The 18,889-nt window shown below is 46.4% G+C and overlaps 1 protein-coding gene across 1 annotated transcript; it reads left to right on the forward strand.

Annotated features, from left to right (window-relative positions):
- Nucleotides 1–2,051: 2,051 nt before the first annotated feature.
- Nucleotides 2,052–3,390, forward strand: LOC119276848 (probable 3-hydroxyisobutyrate dehydrogenase-like 1, mitochondrial). Its single transcript, XM_037558014.1, has one exon. The coding sequence runs from the start codon at nt 2,067–2,069 to the stop codon at nt 3,093–3,095; it is 1,029 nt and encodes a 342-aa protein (XP_037413911.1). The 5' UTR covers nt 2,052–2,066; the 3' UTR covers nt 3,096–3,390.
- Nucleotides 3,391–18,889: the final 15,499 nt, after the last annotated feature.

Consider the following 18,889-nt stretch of genomic DNA (forward strand, 5'->3'; position numbering starts at 1 on the left):
CTATTTGGCCTCATGGGCCTTAGTGGAGAAGAGAGAGGGCAGCCAGGAGGTGGCGCGCGGCCCCCCTCGCCCCAGTCCAAATTGGACAAGGGGAAGGGGCGGCGGCCCCCCTCTCCTTCCTTCTCTCCGCCTCCTCCTTCCCCCTCTTCTCCTTCTTGGACTAGGAAAGGTGGGAGACCTACTCCTACTAGGAGTAGGAGTCCTCCCCCTTGGCGCGCCCCTTGTTGGCCGCCGGCCTCCTCTTCCCCTCCTTTATATACGGGGGAGGAGGCACCCCAAAGACACACAAGTTGACATTGTTTAGCCGTGTGCGGTGCCCCCCTCTATAGTTACACACCTCGGTCATATCATCGTAGTGCTTAGGCGAAGCCTGCGCCGGTAACTTCATCATCACCGTCACCACGCCGTCGTGCTGACGAAACTCTCCCTCGGCCTCAACTGGATCAAGAGTACGAGGGACGTCCCCGAGCTGAATGTGTGCTGAACGCGGAGGTGCCGTACGTTCGGTGCTTGGATCGGTTGGATCATGAAGACGTTCGACTACATCAACCGCGTTAACTAAACGCTACCGCTTTCGGTCTACGAGGGTACGTGGACACACTCTCCCCTCTCGTTGCTATGCATCACATAGATAGATCTTGCATGATCGTAGGATTTTTTTTTGAAATTACCGCGTTTCCCAACAACAACATCCCATCCCAAACATCTTGTTGTGCTCATCGCCGCCATTGTAGCACCGTGGCATCCCATGTATGGTTGTAACAAAATTCTTCGTTGGTCGTAGCAAAATCTGATGATGGTTGCAGCAAAAATGTCATCGTCGCTGCATGTAAGCCGTGAATCGTTGAAGCTTTATCCATCGTCGTCCATAGCTCCCGTCATCTACGGTTGAAGCTTTTTTCGTCGTTGTTTGAAGCTTTTTTCGCCGACGGTTCCAGCTTGCGCGGTTGCATAGTGGCCGATCCCTAACTTCCGTCGCCTTCGATTGAAGCTTCCTATGACGCCAGTTGTAGCATTTTTTTTATACTGTTTGCAGCTGCCCTCCGCGCCATACACAACCTCCTTTCTCTCTCTCTGGTTCCAGCAAAACGAAAAGCCATTCACAATATTTTGAACCGCTGGTTGCATCTCCTTCGATCGCTGGGTGCAGCTCCACCGCCGCCAGGCGTGTTGGTTCCAGCATCTCCGATGATGGTTGCAGCTTTTAGCGTCGCCGTCATAGCTGCGTGCACGGCCGGTTCCAGCAATCTCCAACAACCATTGTAGCTTTTTTTCACTAGTTCCAGAATCTCCCAGAAACAGTTGCAACTTCCGGCATCGTCGTCGCAGCTGCATGCAGGGCCGGTTCCAGCAAAAAATGGGGACGACTAGCTCGCGCTTGATTAGAGATGTGGAAGTCTAAACTAATCAATGGCGGGAGGGGATGGCAGCAGAGGTAGGTGACGATGGGGAAGAATGGATAAGGTGGAATGAGTGGCTGTTGTTAAGAGAGATAAGAGCCCGTGGGCCTATATACAGAGGACGTGGCGGGTCGTGGCCTGAGCCGACGTTGCACGCTCGACCGGCGGAAAACTCGTACGGTCCGTCGGCACCAAACGTTTCCCTTCATATATTTGGTGAGAAAAGTTCGGATGCAGAGCTTCCCGATACCAAAACGGAATAAAACTTGCGGTCATTGATATAAAAAATGACTTGATCGTCTAAGCAGGTCTTCACGATTTGCGTGGTTGGTGGGCTGTCATTGGCAAAAGCCGAACTTCCTTCCGTATCATCATCCAATCCGTAGAATGACCTCTGATCGTAAAGTTGTACTCCCTCCGTCCGCCATTTTGATGAGAAGTATTTTCGGACGGAGGGAGTATCATCAATACGATCTTCAACATGATGTTGGGGGTAAAAATGACATTTCTCGAGAATGGACAGGAGGTGCACTGTAACTGGCTGCTATTATGGCCTCACGCGAGATGCCCTTATCTGCTGATGTGGCAACAACAGAGGGCATTTAGGACAATTCATAGCACGTCCAGATAATTTTATCGATTATCAGGCCGGCACTCCGCCCACAAATGCTCGCCTCCATCTCCCGATCTCTCGCTCGCCGCCTCCCGCGCCTTCCGCTTGCCACCGCCGCCGCCACAGCAGCCATGTCGTCGTCCGACACCGCCGGGAGCGTCGCCGACCGTCCGATCTCTCCTGATACCACACGCATCGGGTGGGTGGGGACGGGCGTCATGGGCCAGTCCATGGCCGGCCACCTCCTCGCCGCCGGCTACGCGCTCACCGTATACAACCGCACGCCCTCCAAGGCCCAGGGCCTCGTCTCTAGCGGCGCCCGCCTCGTGGACAGCCCGCGCGCCGCCGCGGCCGTCGCTGACGTCATCTTCCTCATGGTCGGCTTCCCCTCCGACGTCCGCTCCACGTCCCTCGACCCCTCCACGGGCGCTCTCGCCGGCCTCGCCCCAGGCGGCGTCCTCGTCGACATGACCACCTCCGACCCCACCCTCGCGGCCGAGATAGCTGCGGCCGCGGCGGGGGCCGGCTGCGCCGCAGTCGACGCCCCCGTGTCAGGCGGCGACCGGGGCGCCCGCAACGCCTGCCTCTCGATCTTCGCCGGCGGTGACGCGGCCGTGGTGGCCCGCCTGGCGCCCCTCTTCAAGCTGATGGGCAACGCCCTCTACATGGGCGGGCCGGGCGCGGGGCAGCGCGCGAAGCTGGGCAACCAGATCGCCATCGCGTCCACCATGGTGGGACTGGTGGAGGGCATGGTGTACGCGCACAAGGCCGGGCTGGACGTGGGCAAGTGGCTGGAGGCCATCTCCACGGGCGCCGCGGGGTCCAAGTCGCTGGACCTGTACGGGAAGCGGATGCTGGAGCGCGACATGGCGGCCGGGTTCTACGTCCGGCACTTCGTCAAGGACCTCGGGATCTGCCTGTCCGAGTGCCAGACCATGGGGCTGGCGCTGCCGGGGCTCGCGCTCGCGCACCAGCTCTACGTGTCGCTGCTTGCCCACGGCGAGGGCGGGCTCGGCACGCAGGCGCTGATACTGGCAGTCGAGCGGCTCAACAACACCTGCCTTGACAAGAAAGGGGAGTGAAACTGTGAAAGCCTACGAGAGCTTGGTTGATGCAATGCAACACGAGAGAATTGTCTCCTGCTGTGTTCCCTTGTGGATATGGGACTTCTGCATGCTCTGTCTGTTCATGCTTTACAGTGCTCTAAGGTTCAAATAAGATTGCAAAAATGGAGTTTTTCACTTGTATTCATAATATTCAACTACTCCTATAGTCCTATTTGGCAAATCAGTCTGTAGTGATTGTCGATCAACTTGGCAGTGAAACTAGAATATTGAATGTAGCTCACCCTGTGTTAACGGGTTATATTTGCCGCAATGTGTTTTTCTTGCTTCAGATTGTTGGACAATTAATCCCGTAGGATCTACTTAACAAATCGTAAGTCAGACACTAGATCACCTAATTGCATCAATCAGAGAGATAATTTAGTGGTCTTACCATCAATGGAAGAAGCCATTGGTGTAGGCGATGTGAAGGCCTGTGCCTGCTTGATGCAGGCTCGGTGAAGATGCTCGCTGCAGGTAGCGGCGTCCCTCCGGGCGCCAGCGGCACTGCCCTGAGACAGGGGCAGAGCTTGGAGATGATCTTCCCGTCGTGCAGCGCTCCCCTAGATCGGTAAGGGTTTTGGGATGTGGGGAGCAGAAGAAAACCTTACGTGAACTAATCAGATCGCAGGTACCGGCTGCTCCCCCATCTTTTATGTGTGCGCTGGCGACGGGGACCAAAACCACTTGTTGGTTAGGGTGCCCCGATCAAGGCGCATGAGTTGGGGTCGAGGGGTACGAATGTTGGTTCGTTACCCCCTTCCCTCACGTTAGCTTATCATCTTTCCTTTTCTTTTCTGTTCAGCCCATTGGGCCTTAAGATCAATTCCAACATTCTCCCCCTTGATCGTTAGGCTCAATAACTTTTGCCCATTCTCCATAGGAATGATACACTAGAGTAAGGTGTTATTACAGCCATTGAACCGCAATACTCATAGCGCGCATCCTATTTTGAAGTGGAATACATATTACTTTATGGGGAGTGGTTTATATTAGCGGTCCCATAATTCCAGAATCAAGAGGCTTTCAATAATCCCATGCCGGCTACATGCTCACGAAATGTATTGGGTGGTAATTCTTTAGTGAGCGGATCCGCAAGCATACGTGTCATACGGATATGCTTAACATTAATAGTTTGATCCTGGATTCTATGTTGAACAACACGGTATTTTATGTCGATGTGCTTGGCAATAGCACTTGACTTGTTGTTATTTGCATAGAAAACCGTGAGTTCATTATCGCAGTGCAATGTCAGTGGTTTAGAAATGTTGTCAACCACTTTAAGTCCGGGAAGGAAATTCTTTAACCATACAACCTGCCTAGTGGCCTCAAAACATGCTAGATTCTGCCATCATCGTAGATGAGGCAACTATATATAGTTTGCTTGGAGCTTTTCCACAATATGGCTCCTCCAGCGAGTGTGAATATATAACCTGACGTGGATTTCTTACTATCCACACACCCGGCAAAATCAGAGTCCGAGTAACCAATAACTTCCAGGTTATCGGACTTTCTATATGTAAGCATGGAATTTTTAATACCTTGCATATAACGCAAAACTTTCTTTGCGGCCTTCCAGTGGTCCGGTCCTGGATTAGATTGAAATCTGCCAAGCATCCCGGTTACAAAAGCTAAGTCAGGGCATGTACAAACTTGAGCATACATGATGATTCCAACAACTGAAGCATAAGGAACCGACTTCATTTGGTCAGTTTCATTTTGGTTCCTCGGACATTGGAATGTCCCAAACTTATCACCCTCGACTATGGGGGCAGGCGAGGAAGAGCACTGATGCATATTGTATTTCTTTAATACTCTCTCAAAGTATGCCTCTTGTGATAGTTCTAGTGTTCCTTTGGACCTATCTCGATGAATCTCAATACCAAGGACATACGAGGCTTCACCGAGATCCTTCATGTCAAATTTTGAGGACAAAAATCTTTTGGTCTCATGCAACATATCTTTATCGCTGCAAGCCAATAGAATATCATCCACATATAGGACCAAAATTGTGAACCTACTGCCTTTGAATTTAACATAAATGCAATTTTCCACTTCATTTTCTTTAAAACCAAAAGTTCTAATAATCTCGTCGAACTTGAGGTACCACTGCCTTGAAGCTTACCATATATGGATTCTTTAAACGACATGCCATATGTTCTTTTCCTTCCACGACAAAACCTTCAGGTTGAGTCATGTAAACTTCTTCTTTTAAGTCACCATTCAAAAATGTCATCTTGACATCCATTTAATGCAGCTCCAAATCATAATGAGCTACAAGTGCCATGATAATTCTAAAAGAATCTTTAGTTGACACAGGCGAGAAGGTATCATTTTAATCAATCCCCTCCCTTTGTGTATAACCTTTTGCTACAAGTCTCGCTTTGAACCTTTCGATGTTCCCTTTAGAATCATATTTGGTTTTGTAGACCCACTTGCAGCCTACCCTTTTGGCTCCATCAGGAACTTCTACTAAGTCCCAAACATCATTCGAGCTCATAGATTTCAATTCGTCTTCCATGGCGACCAACCATTTGGACGAGTCTTGACTTTTAGTGGCTTCTTTATATGAGGTCGGATCTTGTGCTTTCCCTATGTCATTTTCATCCTCACACATGAAAGTGACATAATCGCTGGAGACGGCCTTTTTCTTTTCCCGTTGTGATCTTCTCATAGGCTCATTAGTATGTGCATTTCTTCTTGCCCGAGAAGGTTGGGGATTAACATTGGGCTGAGGATCATCATTTGGCCGAGGATCCTCATCATGCTGAGGATCGTCATTATGCTGAGGCTCCTCGTCGGATTGAGGATCCACTTCAGGTTCAGGATCACCAGTAGGTGTCTCGTGCATATTAGGCATAGGGATAAAGTTCTGTTGGATAGTCGGGGATGGGACGTACACCCGCTTCTCCTCAAGATCAATCGCCCTAACCTCAGTGACTTCATTATCCTCAAAAAACACCGCTTGCCTGGTTTCCACAAGCTTGGTGGTATGGCCTGGGCAATAAAACCGATATCCTTTTCCTCTATGAGGGTACTCAATGAAAAAACAACTAACTGTCTTTGGGTCCAATTTCTTAATATGTGGATTGAATACTTTAGCTTCAGCCGGGCAGCCCCACACTCGCAAGCAATTCAAGCTCGGTTTCTTTCCCGCCCACATCTCGTAAGGTGTGCTCGGTGCTGACTTAGTTGGAGCAAGATTTAGGATGTGTGCAGTTGTTTTCAATGCCTCCATCCAAAGGCTTACTGGTAAGTTCGCATGACTAAGCATGCTATGTACCATGTCCATAAGAGTGCAGTTGCGACGCTCAGATATGCCATTTTGCTGAGGTTCACCAGGCATTGAATATTGGGTAATTATTCCATTTTCAGCAAGATATTTTGCGAACGGTCTGGGAATTTGCCCATAAGGAGCATGCCTTCCATAATATTCTCCCCCGCGATCAGACCGTACTACTTTGATCTTTAGGTTGAGTTGATTTTCAACCTCGGCTCTATAAATCTTAAATTTGTCCAAAGCTTCAGACTGATCACGTATGGGGTAAATGTATCCATAGCGGGAGAAATCATCTGTGAAGGTAATGAAGGAATCAAAACCATCCATAGACTTTATGTTAAAAGGTCTGCATATGTCAGTATGAATAAGTTCAAGTACCGATGTGGCTCTTACTGCTCCTTTCTTAATTGTTTTCACATATTTTCCCTTAATACAGTCAATACAATTGCCCGCATCAGAGAAATCTAGCGGATGAAGTATTTCTTCTTTAGTCAATCTTTCCATTCTCCCCCTCGAAATGTGACCCAAGTGACGAAGCCACAGTTTCAAAGAAGGATTGATACTTCTCCCATTCTTTTTATGATTGTGTTCATTCATATTCATCTCACAGAGATTCACACACATAGGATAATTGGAAAGATTTAACATATAAAGTTTGCCTCGTCAGACGGCGAGACCAACATCCTTATTACAATACTTTAAAAATCATTATTTCTACCTGAAAGTACAATGAAATCCAAAATCATCTAAACATGAAATTAAAATCAAATTCCTACTCAAAGTAGGCACGTAAAGAACGTCCTTGAGCTGAAGTAGGAAACTAGTGTGCAACTTCAAGGTGAGGGAGCCCACGGCTTCAACTTCAGCCTCCTTCCCATTCGCGACATTAAGTCTTCTTGTACCCTTTAGGGTGTGGCTTATATGGAATCCCTGCAAAGAATTCGCGACATGAACAGTCGCACCTCAGTCAATCCACCATGTAGATTCAGAAAAATCAACATATAGAGATTCATCTACAAGAGTGATTTCATCCTTACCCTTTTTATTCACCCACTTAAGAAAACCTGGACAGTCCGCCATGACATGATTTGGCAGCTTGCAAAAATTGCAAAGTCTTTCTCCAGCGGCATTTGTAAGATTAAATGAAGTAGCCGTTGGAGGATCGGAACGTGAACAACTTGCCTTGTTGCATTGCTTAGGCTTTTGAGGATTCTTTTTGAAAAACTGCTTTTTGTTGGGCACATTATTGTTATGAGCATGGTTCTCATGCTTCCTTTTCCCAGAATTAACATGGAAAGCTTGATCTTTCTGTTCACTCTTAATTCTATCTTCCTCCTGAACGCAATGTTCAATGAGTTTTAGTTTCCATGTGATTTCAAGAGAATTATAGTTTATCTTGAATGGACTGAACTGTGAGGGTAGTGACCTAAAAACTAGGAGCATAAGAAGCTCTTCGCTTAAGTCACACTTCATGGTTTTAAGCTTTGTCGCGGCATTGCTCATGCTCAAAATATGCTCCCTCACATTTCCATCTCCTTCATATTTTGCAAGCAGCTTGTGCAAAAGCTCATCTGCATACACTTTCTTTGAGCCTTTAAATTGTTCTTCCACCGGTTTCAAATATTCGGCAGCACTTCCATTAGTGGGAATAGCCCCTTTTAATCTCAGTGGAGATGGAGAAGTTCATAATTAGGAGTGCCATTCTGTAGGACCTCTCCCACTTCTCAACTTTAGTGTGGTAGGCTTTCTTAAGCTCAGCATACCCAGTGGCGTCCTTTTTAGGTTCCATTGGTTTACTTTCCATCAGTGCAAGGTCAACCTCATGCCAACCAAATGCAATAGCAACGAGTCCTTCCATGTTTGGAAGTTGTTCCCAGTGAGTGGCTCGATGTTCTCAAGACCATGAGGACCGGGAGTTGTCATCATTTCAAAATATCATAAGTAAAGGAAAAGAACATCATAACTAAAATTAAATTGCACAAAAAATTAACCTACGTTGGTTTGATCAATTTTCATGCAAAAATTAACTCCAAATTATATCACTGTTGGACAGAAAATAAAAAGGAATTAACGGGCTGATTCAAAAATGTAAAACAACGTTGGTCTGTAATACAAAAATGATCACATTAATCTCGTGAGTAATATCATTTTTCCAACATTAATAATACATCATTTATTGATATTACCATGAGATGAACATAAATATGCCATAAAATGACTCAAACATTAATTCATAAAGGTTTTCAAAATAAAATTTCTTGTTGGTTCCACTTCATTCAGAAAACTAAAACATAATTTTCAGCATCATTTTTCTGGCATTTTTTTATATTTATAACAGTGCAGACATTTTGAGGATAATCATAATACGTAAAATGCACTGAGTAAACAGAAAAAGCACAGAACTTTAATTTTAGCCCAAAAACCCCACGATAGCCAGTTAAGTTTCTAGCCTAGCAGTAAAAGAGCATTAAATACAAATTCTTTTCTGCGGGCTAAGGCAACTTGGGACAAAGCCCAGCCGCAAAAGCGACCCGTTAATCGGCCGAAGGCCCGTCTGGAGCAGCACGCCGGGCTCGTCCTTTGGATCGAGCCAATGGCTCGGATCGCTCCTGAGTGGAGCAAAGCACTGCCTGGTCAAGCCCTAGCCTTATCCCTATTCTGGTCCTGATTCACTCGCTCCCGAGAGAGAGCTCGACTGCGGCGGCGACAACGAGGCGTGCCCGCACATAAGACACAGCGGCGCATGGCACACCGGGCATGGCGACGCGGTAGCATTGCTCGCCAGAGCAGCATGCACGAGGACTTCGTCCCACGCGCTCCTCCGTCGAGCGTAGCTCCAATGACGCGACATCGCAGTTGTGGGGCATGTCGCCAGTGGCTACCGGCGCAAGCTTTTGGTGGCGGTGGCGACGTCCGAGGTGCGGAGGCCAGGCGACGCGCGCGCGCGTGAGCACAGCAGTGCCGACTGCTGCTTCATTCCGCGCGCCATCCCGAAGGGCGGCGGCGTCCCGGCCATGGCGTGCGTGCACGTCGGCGGCCGTGCAGACCCCGAAGGCCGGCATCATCTGGGTGAGCTCGTCACCTTTTCTCTTCTTCCAATTACATTCATCATTTTGGGCTCACCAATGGAGGATTTCACAAAAAGAAAAGTAGGGTTTCCAATTTGGGGATTTTCTAGAGTTAGGGTTCGGCTGACTTTAACTTCGCCAATTCATCATGTGCTAATTGCTAACGCGAACTAAAACCAGTGCTAATTGATAGATCTTGATGCGGAAACGTGGCATAGCTAGACTAACAGAACATGTTAATCATCATAATTTCTGTTATTTGATTAACACTAATCCTGTAGCAAATAGTCCTTTAATCAAAAGCAATGAACCCTAACCTAGCATTATTAACTTGAAAAGTGGGCAATCAACCTAATCATTAACCATAATCTTAAGCCTTAATCATCAGTACGTAATGATGATCATCAAACTTAAACATATCATCTTAGGATCTAATCTAGGCTTAACCAAGCTCTGATAACATTGTTGGACAATTAATCATGTAGGATCTACTTAACAGATCGTAAGCCAGACACTAGATCACCTAATTGCATTAATCAGAGAGATGGTTTAGTGGTCTTACCACCAATGGAAGAAGCCATTGGTGTAGGCGATGTGAAGTCTCGTGCCTGCTTGATGCATGCTTGGTGAAGATGCTCACTGCAGGTAGCGGCGTCCCTTCGGGCGCCAGCGGCGCTGCCCTGGGACAGGGGCAGAGCTTGGAGATGATCTTCCCATCATGCAGCGCTCCCCTAGATAGGTAAGGGTTTGGGGATGTGGGGAGCAGAAGAAAACCTTACGTGAACTAGTCAGATCGCAGGTGTCAGCTGCTCCCCCATCTTTTATGTGTGCGTTGGCGATGGGGGACCAAAACCACTTGTTGGTTAGGGTGCCCCCAATCAGGGCGCGTGAGTTGGGGTCGAGGGGTACGAACATTGGTTCGTTACCCCCTTCCCTCACGTTAGCTTATCCTCTTTTCTTTTTTTTGTTCAGTCCATTGGGCCTTAAGATCAATTCCAACACAGATGACATCCCTGCCATATCAGACCGACGCCATAAACAAACACCTTTGCAGCACAAGTAAACTGCCGTTTTGCTGATGACTGATATTCCGCCCAGCTTTGAAGAAGCAGATCTTTCAACATCTCCAATAAACAACATGAGTTCAGGCAACGCTATCCCAGGGCTTAAAAGGATGCACATTTGGAACCTACAAGGTACCTTCCAACCCTGTTTATATTCAACTAAATGAACTAAAATTTTAGAATTCACCTAATAACTTCTGAAAAAATAGTTCATTTGGTTGAACGAAGAAGTGTAGGAGGGTATCCTCTAGGTTCCAAATTTGCAAAAACCCTGTAAAGGCTGCGCTTCACCTTGCATCTACAAGGAAAGTTACTAGAACCACAGATGTTTAACTAAACTAAAATAGCACCATGTACTCCCTTTGTAAACTAATTTAAGACGTTTTAAATCACTACACTACAAAAAAATGCACTTCCGTGATGATACGTGTTTGTCACAGTAGGTCGCGTTTTTTGTCATACATGTACATCCATGACGATTTTATGACAGAATCAAGATAGTCATACATGTGCTGTCGTAGAAGTGTTCCATGACATTACCAAAATTATCATCACAGAAGTGTCCACTTCCATGATAATAAATCGCGCGTCACAGAAGTGCTTTCGTCAAGGGTGACCGACACGTGGCATCCACCGTGACGGAACGCCGTTAAGCTATCGGATCCGGTTTTGGATCCGATAACCCATTAACAGCCCGGACCAATGGGGATTTTCCATGTGTAAAATCATCATTGGCCGCAGGAAACATGTGTTGTCTCACCGTTCGGACAGATGTCATCCACTCATTGGACAGGAGGCGCCTATGATAGGTCGACATGTGGCACGGCCCATCAGTGGCCCATTCCGGTGAAAAAGGCCGGCCCAGTAAAAATTAGCAGGCCGGCCCATATAAGGCCTACTTGTGTCAGGGCCATTTAAGCCCACGACCCATACGAGATGTGCTAATTTGGCCCGTCAATGGCCCGTTAAAGATTTGACACCATTGCAACCCATCGTCAGTTCGAGCCCGTTAACAGCCCGCTATATATTTGGGCTCAATATCGACCCGATGAGATTTCGGCCTGTTAACGGCCCATTTAATGGATGGGCCAATTTTCAGGATGTACATCTTTCGGCCTTTTAGCGACCCATTTAAATGTTGGGCTAATTTCCGGCCCGGTGTATCTTTCAGCCTGTTGACGGCCCATAAATCTGATGGGCCATTTGTTGTCGGACCTGAGTTTCGGCCTTTTAGCGGCCCATTTAAGTGTTGGGCCAATTTCTGGCCCGGTGTCACTTTCAGCCTGTTGACGGCCCATAAATCAGTTGGGCCATTTTTAGTCGGACCTGAGTTTTGGCCTTTTAGCGATCCATTTAAGTGTTGGGCCAATTCCCGGCCCTGTGTGCCTTTCGGCCTATTAAAGGACCATAAATGAGTTGGGCCATTTGTAGTCGGACCTTAGTTTTGGCCTTTTAAGGGCCCATGCCCTTCATGGTCCAACACCAGCCCGGTTTCTCTTTTGGCCTGCTAAAGGCCCACAACACAGTTGGGCCATTTACAATACGACCTGACTTTCGGCCTCTTAGTGGCCCATGGTCTTCATGGTCCAATACAAGCCCACTGTCTCTTTCGGCCTGCTAAAGGCCTATAGTATAGTTGGGCCATATGTAGCCCAAACTTAGTAACGGCCTGTTAACGGCCCGTGAAATAAATTGGGGCCACCTATTGCCCGCTTCGATGTCGGCCTGTTAACGACCCGGAAGGTAAGAGGGCCGACCATTAACTTTCGACCTAGTAACGGCCCATTAACTTAATGGGCCCACTAAAGTTCGTACATGTCTTTAGGCCAAATTAGATAATTTGAGCCCATTACGACGAGCAATTATGCACAGGACCAAAACCGATCAAGCAAAGGTACGGCATACAGGGAATAACGTTGCACATCCAGCATATATTACAGGAAATCACATCCACTGGGCAATCAAAGATTGATGCCAGTGCAAATAAATGAGCAGAACCTAACCATCTACAACGTCACAATCTGCAACCTCAACACAGATGACGCCCATGAGCATGTGGGCAAGTTCTTGCTGCTTTGATACACTGTCTCTGAAAACATTGATTAGTTGTTGTGTCGCACGACTCTGCACCTCTGATTCATCCACCATTTCCATCATTGCTTCAGCCATTAATTGGTTCACAAACATACATTTATTCCGTTGCATTCGAGATAGAGGATACTGAACAGATTCAGATGGCGACTTTGGCAGGCTTGTATTATTGATAGTGGAGAGTGTCTCGACCACTGCATCATAACATAAATTAGGACGGGAACCAAACAGTTTAATCATGAGTTATTTCCATATTACCTGGCCTAGATTTACTGGAAAGAAACAATGGGGTTGCCTTGCTGTTTTCAGAGTTTGTCTTCTTATCTTCAGCAACCTGCACAAAATTAACACACTAGCATTGCTATCATTGGCCAAGTCGGATAATAGGCAAGCAACATTGACACAACGAACGTTTGGGCAACTAGCCTACACAAAATTAACACAATATGTCACAGCTATCATCAGCCAGGTAAGGTAGTACGAAAGCAACGTTGACACAATGAATGAATGGGCAACCAGAGAAGCACTACAATTTAGTAATGTGCGTGATATGAGATAGTACATTCATGCAGCTCAGTATGCAAAACTACCAGGCAGTTTTTCTTACAAAAATCAACATTGGCTCCTTTAACATTTTGCTACAACTAATTTTAGATCAGATAAAGGTTAGATTCACGCCGATTAACAAAATACATGTTGATGTAAAAATATAGTGATATACAACAGGTACTTACATCAGCATTGGAGCACAGAGAATTCCCGCAAGATATTTTCCTCGAATACGATCCCAATGGAGGAAGTCTTCTATCGTTTAACCTTATTTTCTAAAAGAGAGATGGGTAAGAAACATGTAGAAAATATGATCAGAATGCTATAAAATTTCATGATGCGAGGATACGCACACGCTTCTTAGAATGGAGTTGAGATTCTTTTGCTGGACTAGAGCGGACTAGTTCTTTGGCCACTAGAATCTGCTTATTATCTGTGGGAGTTGGGTTTCTCTGTGCTGGAGCAGTATCTATGAAAAATGGAGTTGGTTTATTATCTCCTAGCGTTTGGATCTTTTTCAAAGACATGGTTTGTAACCCTTCAGATTCTAACATAGCCGTCTTCCCCTTGCATGCCTTCTATAGAAGAATGGTGATTCAATTATAAAACATGCTACAACAGAGATGGAATAGGTACTGAAGAATAGAAAGGCATGACATATTGACATGTATTCCCTCCATCCAAAAATAAATGGGTGGGTCTAGGCGTATTTCAATTCTAGATACATCCAGTTTTATCCATTTCTGCGACATTTAATCCGGACGGAGGGAGTATGATGTAAGAGCTAGGGATACGACAGGACAACACAGTAAAAAAACACTGAAAAACCCACTGCAGAACCAAAGTATTCAAACCCACTGATATGAGATAGTACACTCATGCAGCTCAGGATGCAAAACTACCAGGCAGTTTTCCTTACAACAATCAACATTGTGGCCTTTAATCATACATTTTGCTACAACTAAATTTAGATCAGATAAAGGTTGGATTCATGCCGATTAACAAAATACATGCTGATGTAAAAATATAGTGATATACAACAGGTACTTACATCTACATTGGAGCACAGAGAATTCCTACAAGAATCTTTCCTCATAAACGATACCATTATAGAAATTCTTCTATCTGTTCAGCTTATTTTCTAAAAGAGAGATGGGTAAGAAACATGTAGAAAATATGATCAGCATGCTATAAAATTTCATGATGCAAGGATACGCACACGCTTCTTAGAATTGAGTTGACATATTTTTGCTGGACTGGAGCAGACTAGTTCTTTGGCCACTGGAATCTGCTTATTATCAGTAGGAGTTGGGTTTCTCTGTGCTGGAGCAGTATCTATAAAAGTTGGAGTTGGTTTATTATCTCCTGGCGTTTGGATCTTTTGCAAAGGCCTTGTTTGTAACCCTTCAGATTCTAACATAGTCGTCTTCCCCTTGCATGCCTTGTATAGAAGAATGGTGCTTTAATTATAAAACATGCGACAGCAGAGAGATGGAATAGGTACCGAAGAATAGAAAGGCATGACATATTGACATGTATTCCCTCCATCCGGAAAAAAATGGATGGATCTAGGCGTATTTCAGTTCTAGATACATCCTTTTTTATCCATTTCGGCAACATGTAATCCGGACGGAGGGAGTATGGTGTAAGAGCTAGGGATACGATAGGACAACACAACAAAAGAAACACTAGTTGAATGTAAAACTATATGCTAGCGGAATACGTACAGAAATAACTAAGGCAACATACACGTGTATGATTGGGAAAATATAATGGCATTGCAACAGAGCACTAGAACATCACTTTAATGTAAAAAAACATGGTATGGCAGACAGATGAAGTACATACTGATGAATAACAATGCATAAGATATTCAAAAGCATGATGTCCAAATTAAGCAGATGGCATTGCGATAGAGTAGAATGACAGTACTTGAATTTGAAAACATGTTATCATGAATGGAATAGGTACTGAAAAACAGGAAGGCATGACATATTTACATGCATGATCAGTATGCTAAGCACATGGCATTGCAACAGAGTAGATACACTCCAGGACATTATATGCATGTTGTACCCATATCACAGGCCAAGTTAGAGCAAGAACCTTGTGGGATGAAGAGGATTCATCATCTTTCTGCAAGTCTTCTGAAGAACTTCCTTTACATGTTCCATCATATTGGGTATCATTGACATCAAGTTTATTGGCCTTTACATTGCTCCGTGAGGTTCTTGTGGATATATCAGTGTGTGCAATTATATCTGACATGCATGGAAGACAACTAGTAGTTACATTTATGTAATGAGTGCCTATAGGAGACGGCATAAATAGTAGGAATGGGGTTAACTAGCAGCAACAGGTCTCATAAACTAAAGGGAGAACACAGATGAAAGCTACAGAATATGTATCGTTTGTACTCGAGATTAACTAGATGGCACACAAAAGTATTAAAGAACAACATAGGTAATACTAGAAGTGGTGTAATACTATAATCACCAGCCTGTGGGATAGCATTGGCTGATGGATGATAACTATGGAACAACGTTACCTAAAGAACAAGTATCTTAGCTGAACTATGGAACAACGTGAACTCCTGAACAAGACCCGTAAGAGATCAGCATGAATATACAGTGAAATGTTATGATCTATTTCCATGCTTAGATGAATAACAACGCCATAAATGTTGCACACTAGTAAGATGAGGGTACAACCTATCTGGCTGCCATCCATAGGAGTGAGCATCATGTGCTGACTTGTCGATGGCCCTGCAGTTGTTGTGGCTGTCCATGTCAGGCACGCGCATTCAATGCAGGGAACTGTTGAGTGGGGACTATAGCTCCCTTCTGGTGTATGCTTCCCTTGTTGGAGCAGCTGTGGTGAGTCGGAAGACGGTGTTTCTGAAGATGCAGATAACGCATAATGTTAAGAACGACATATCTCTTTGATCTGAAGAAATACACTAAGAGATCAACAGCAAGGTATGAGAGTGGTCACACGTCTGTTGACTGAAGACTAAATTGGAGTCACACGATTTTATTTTATTTTGGTACTGTCCGATCTACGTCGGATGGCTTGATGGTCGTCTTGTGCCTCTCGTCTGACACTGTTCGGAATCTTCCCCGAAGAGCCAGCGACCAACGGCAAAGCAGCCTGCCTCCATCGTCCGTGGCCCTGGCCAAAACCCCGCTCCCCGCCCCATCGCACTGCCGTGGTTGCGCCACCCCCGGGCCAATCCACAAAGACTCCCCATCATCCAGATCCGGCGGCGGTAGTACCTTCAACCCATGCAACTCTAAAAGATAGCCATCTAAGCGTTGCTTCCGCAGCGAACTTGCGGCCCCACACCCTTACGTTAGACACCAGCCAACCGGCAGCCTAGGAGCTCCTCCGCCTCGAGGGGTGCTGCTTCCCATTGGGAATCGATTAGCCCAGAATAAAAATTCAGACAACTGACGCCTAACTAAAGTGATTTGAGATGAGGATGCGACCTATCTGGCGGCATGGTGAAGTAGGCAGGTCCAGCTGCCGATTCGGTGAGGCCGGCGCGGTTGCGGTGGCGACCGGCGGCAGGGAAAGAGCGATGTCGCGGCGGTCGACGGCTACGCGGAAGCAGCTCCAGGACTCTGGACGGATCCGAAGTTGGAGCTGCTCCGGTGCCGTGAACAACGGCGGGGGTGAATCGGCTCCAGTATGGTTCACGCGACCGTCGTCGAGGCAGCACCAGCAGCACGGAGTAAGAGGCACACGGCCCAGTGCACGACGGCAATTGGACAGCGTCTCTGGCATTAGGGAGGAGGGCGGCTGTGAAATTGGTGCGGCGGGGCGCACCATGGAGGTGGGGCTGAGGTTTCGCGGCTCGGGAGAAGGGAGCTTCCCGGGGAGAAGGTGATTTGGCGCCCACGAGGTATGAATGGGGGCGGGCGGGGGGGAATTGGGAGGGGAGTGGAACCATGTCTTACGGACGCATTTGTCTGAAATGTGAGGGGGGGTTACAGTTCTACCCTTGCCTATAGGCTTCTCGGCTTGGGTCTGTGTACTAAGGGTCGGGGATAGTAGAGTAACTTTGCTTCTCCCCAAATAGTAGGCGGGAGCGATTTCGGGCGAGGAGGGCGTGTTTTGAACTATAGTGGGCGCGAGCGATTTCGGGTGAGGAGAGCATGCTTTGAAATAGTGGGCGCGAGCTATTTCGGGCGAAGAGAGTGTGTTTTGCCGACCATGGTTTATGAATTATTCGGCACATGTCATTTCGGCCGAGGAGAAGGCACGCTTGGATGAAGTTACGAACCTACCCTTGATGTACAACGGGCCAATTGATGTGTGTCCCACATAGGACGGTAATTTCGCGTCTCCCATTTATTTGCTCGGGCGAATTCCACCGAGCAGAGAGGATGTTTAACAGTTTGTTCAAATTTTGGGAGAACGAGCATCCACGTCTACCTTACCAAGTCGATTCGAATCAAATTTTGAAATATTAGCTTGCCACTTCTTTTTTAGATGGAGAGATGATGCTCAGGAGTAATGTGTTTTTACATGCTCGTTGCTAGCGATTTACTATATGACAAATAGTTGACCCACTAAAAAACGTGAATCAAACCCAAAATGAAATATCTCAATTCAATGATATAGCTCGTTCAGTAGGTCAAAATAGTGAACTAAATCCAAAATTGAACACCTCAATCGAGTAGGTCAATAGCTCGTTCAGCATGTTGTACAGTATTATAGTACTCCATGAACATGTTGAAAGTCGAATTAATGAACTTGTTTGATATACGCGTATATCCGTTCATGTGTGGATTGCAGACAACATGTTCTCCAATTTAAATATTTGAATGCAAGTTTATATCGAAACATGGTTTATATCAGTCTTTGATGCATAAAACGCGACCTCCCCCTCTCCCGGACTCCTATTCTCTCTCTATCTCTCTCTCTCTCTCTGTCTCTCTCTCTCGCCGACAATCTTCAATTATGTCACACACATCCGACACAAAAACCTGGTTGGTCCCTCTCCATCTCTCTCTCTCTATCTATCTATCTATCTATCTATCTATCTCTCTCTCTCTGTGTGTGTGTGGGGGGGTCTTTCTAGTTCGCATGCATATATACACCATCTATAGGTCTCTCTCGCACACTATGTATGATACTCTAGCTAGTCCAAGCTAGATATCTTGGGTGCACTCATCGTACGCACACAAATTCCTTGGCTCTTTGCCCGTAACTCTCTCACGCACCACTATGTCGTCTCGGAGCTCTTCCCCCCTCTCTCAAACTCTCCATCCACCTGGGTCACACATACACATGCATATCTCACTCGCACTCGATAGGCCCGTCTAAAACTCTATCTCTCTCCCTCGTTCTCTCTCCATCTCACACGCACACACACACACACAATCTCATGCCCAACTAGCCAAGTATGATGGTCTCTCACTCAATTGGAGGCACACACACAGTCCCCCTTATATGTATATGACTAGCTAATCTTAGTCTCCATCACAAACATGTGCATGGTCTATCTCGATTTCTCTCGAGGCATCTTTCTATCGCGCATGCACTCCCTCGATCTCCCACCCATACAGTCCCCTCACGATCTCGAGGGGATCTCTCTATCACAAACACACCCTCTCTCCCTCCCCTTGCGTCCATGCCATCCATGTGTCCCTCTCGACCTTTTTTCCTTGTTGGCCAGACCTCTATTGGACATGTGCTACAGGGGTGTCTCTCTCC

The sequence above is a fragment of the Triticum dicoccoides genome, chromosome 3B (genome assembly GCF_002162155.2).
Source record: "Triticum dicoccoides isolate Atlit2015 ecotype Zavitan chromosome 3B, WEW_v2.0, whole genome shotgun sequence".
In the NCBI taxonomy this organism is placed as follows: domain Eukaryota; kingdom Viridiplantae; phylum Streptophyta; class Magnoliopsida; order Poales; family Poaceae; genus Triticum; species Triticum dicoccoides.

What these genes read in the sequence shown, in the direction of transcription:
- LOC119276848 (XM_037558014.1), top strand. Translation starts at nt 2,067, where the DNA reads ATGCTCGCCTCCATCTCCCGATCTCTCGCTCGCCGCCTCCCGCGCCTT.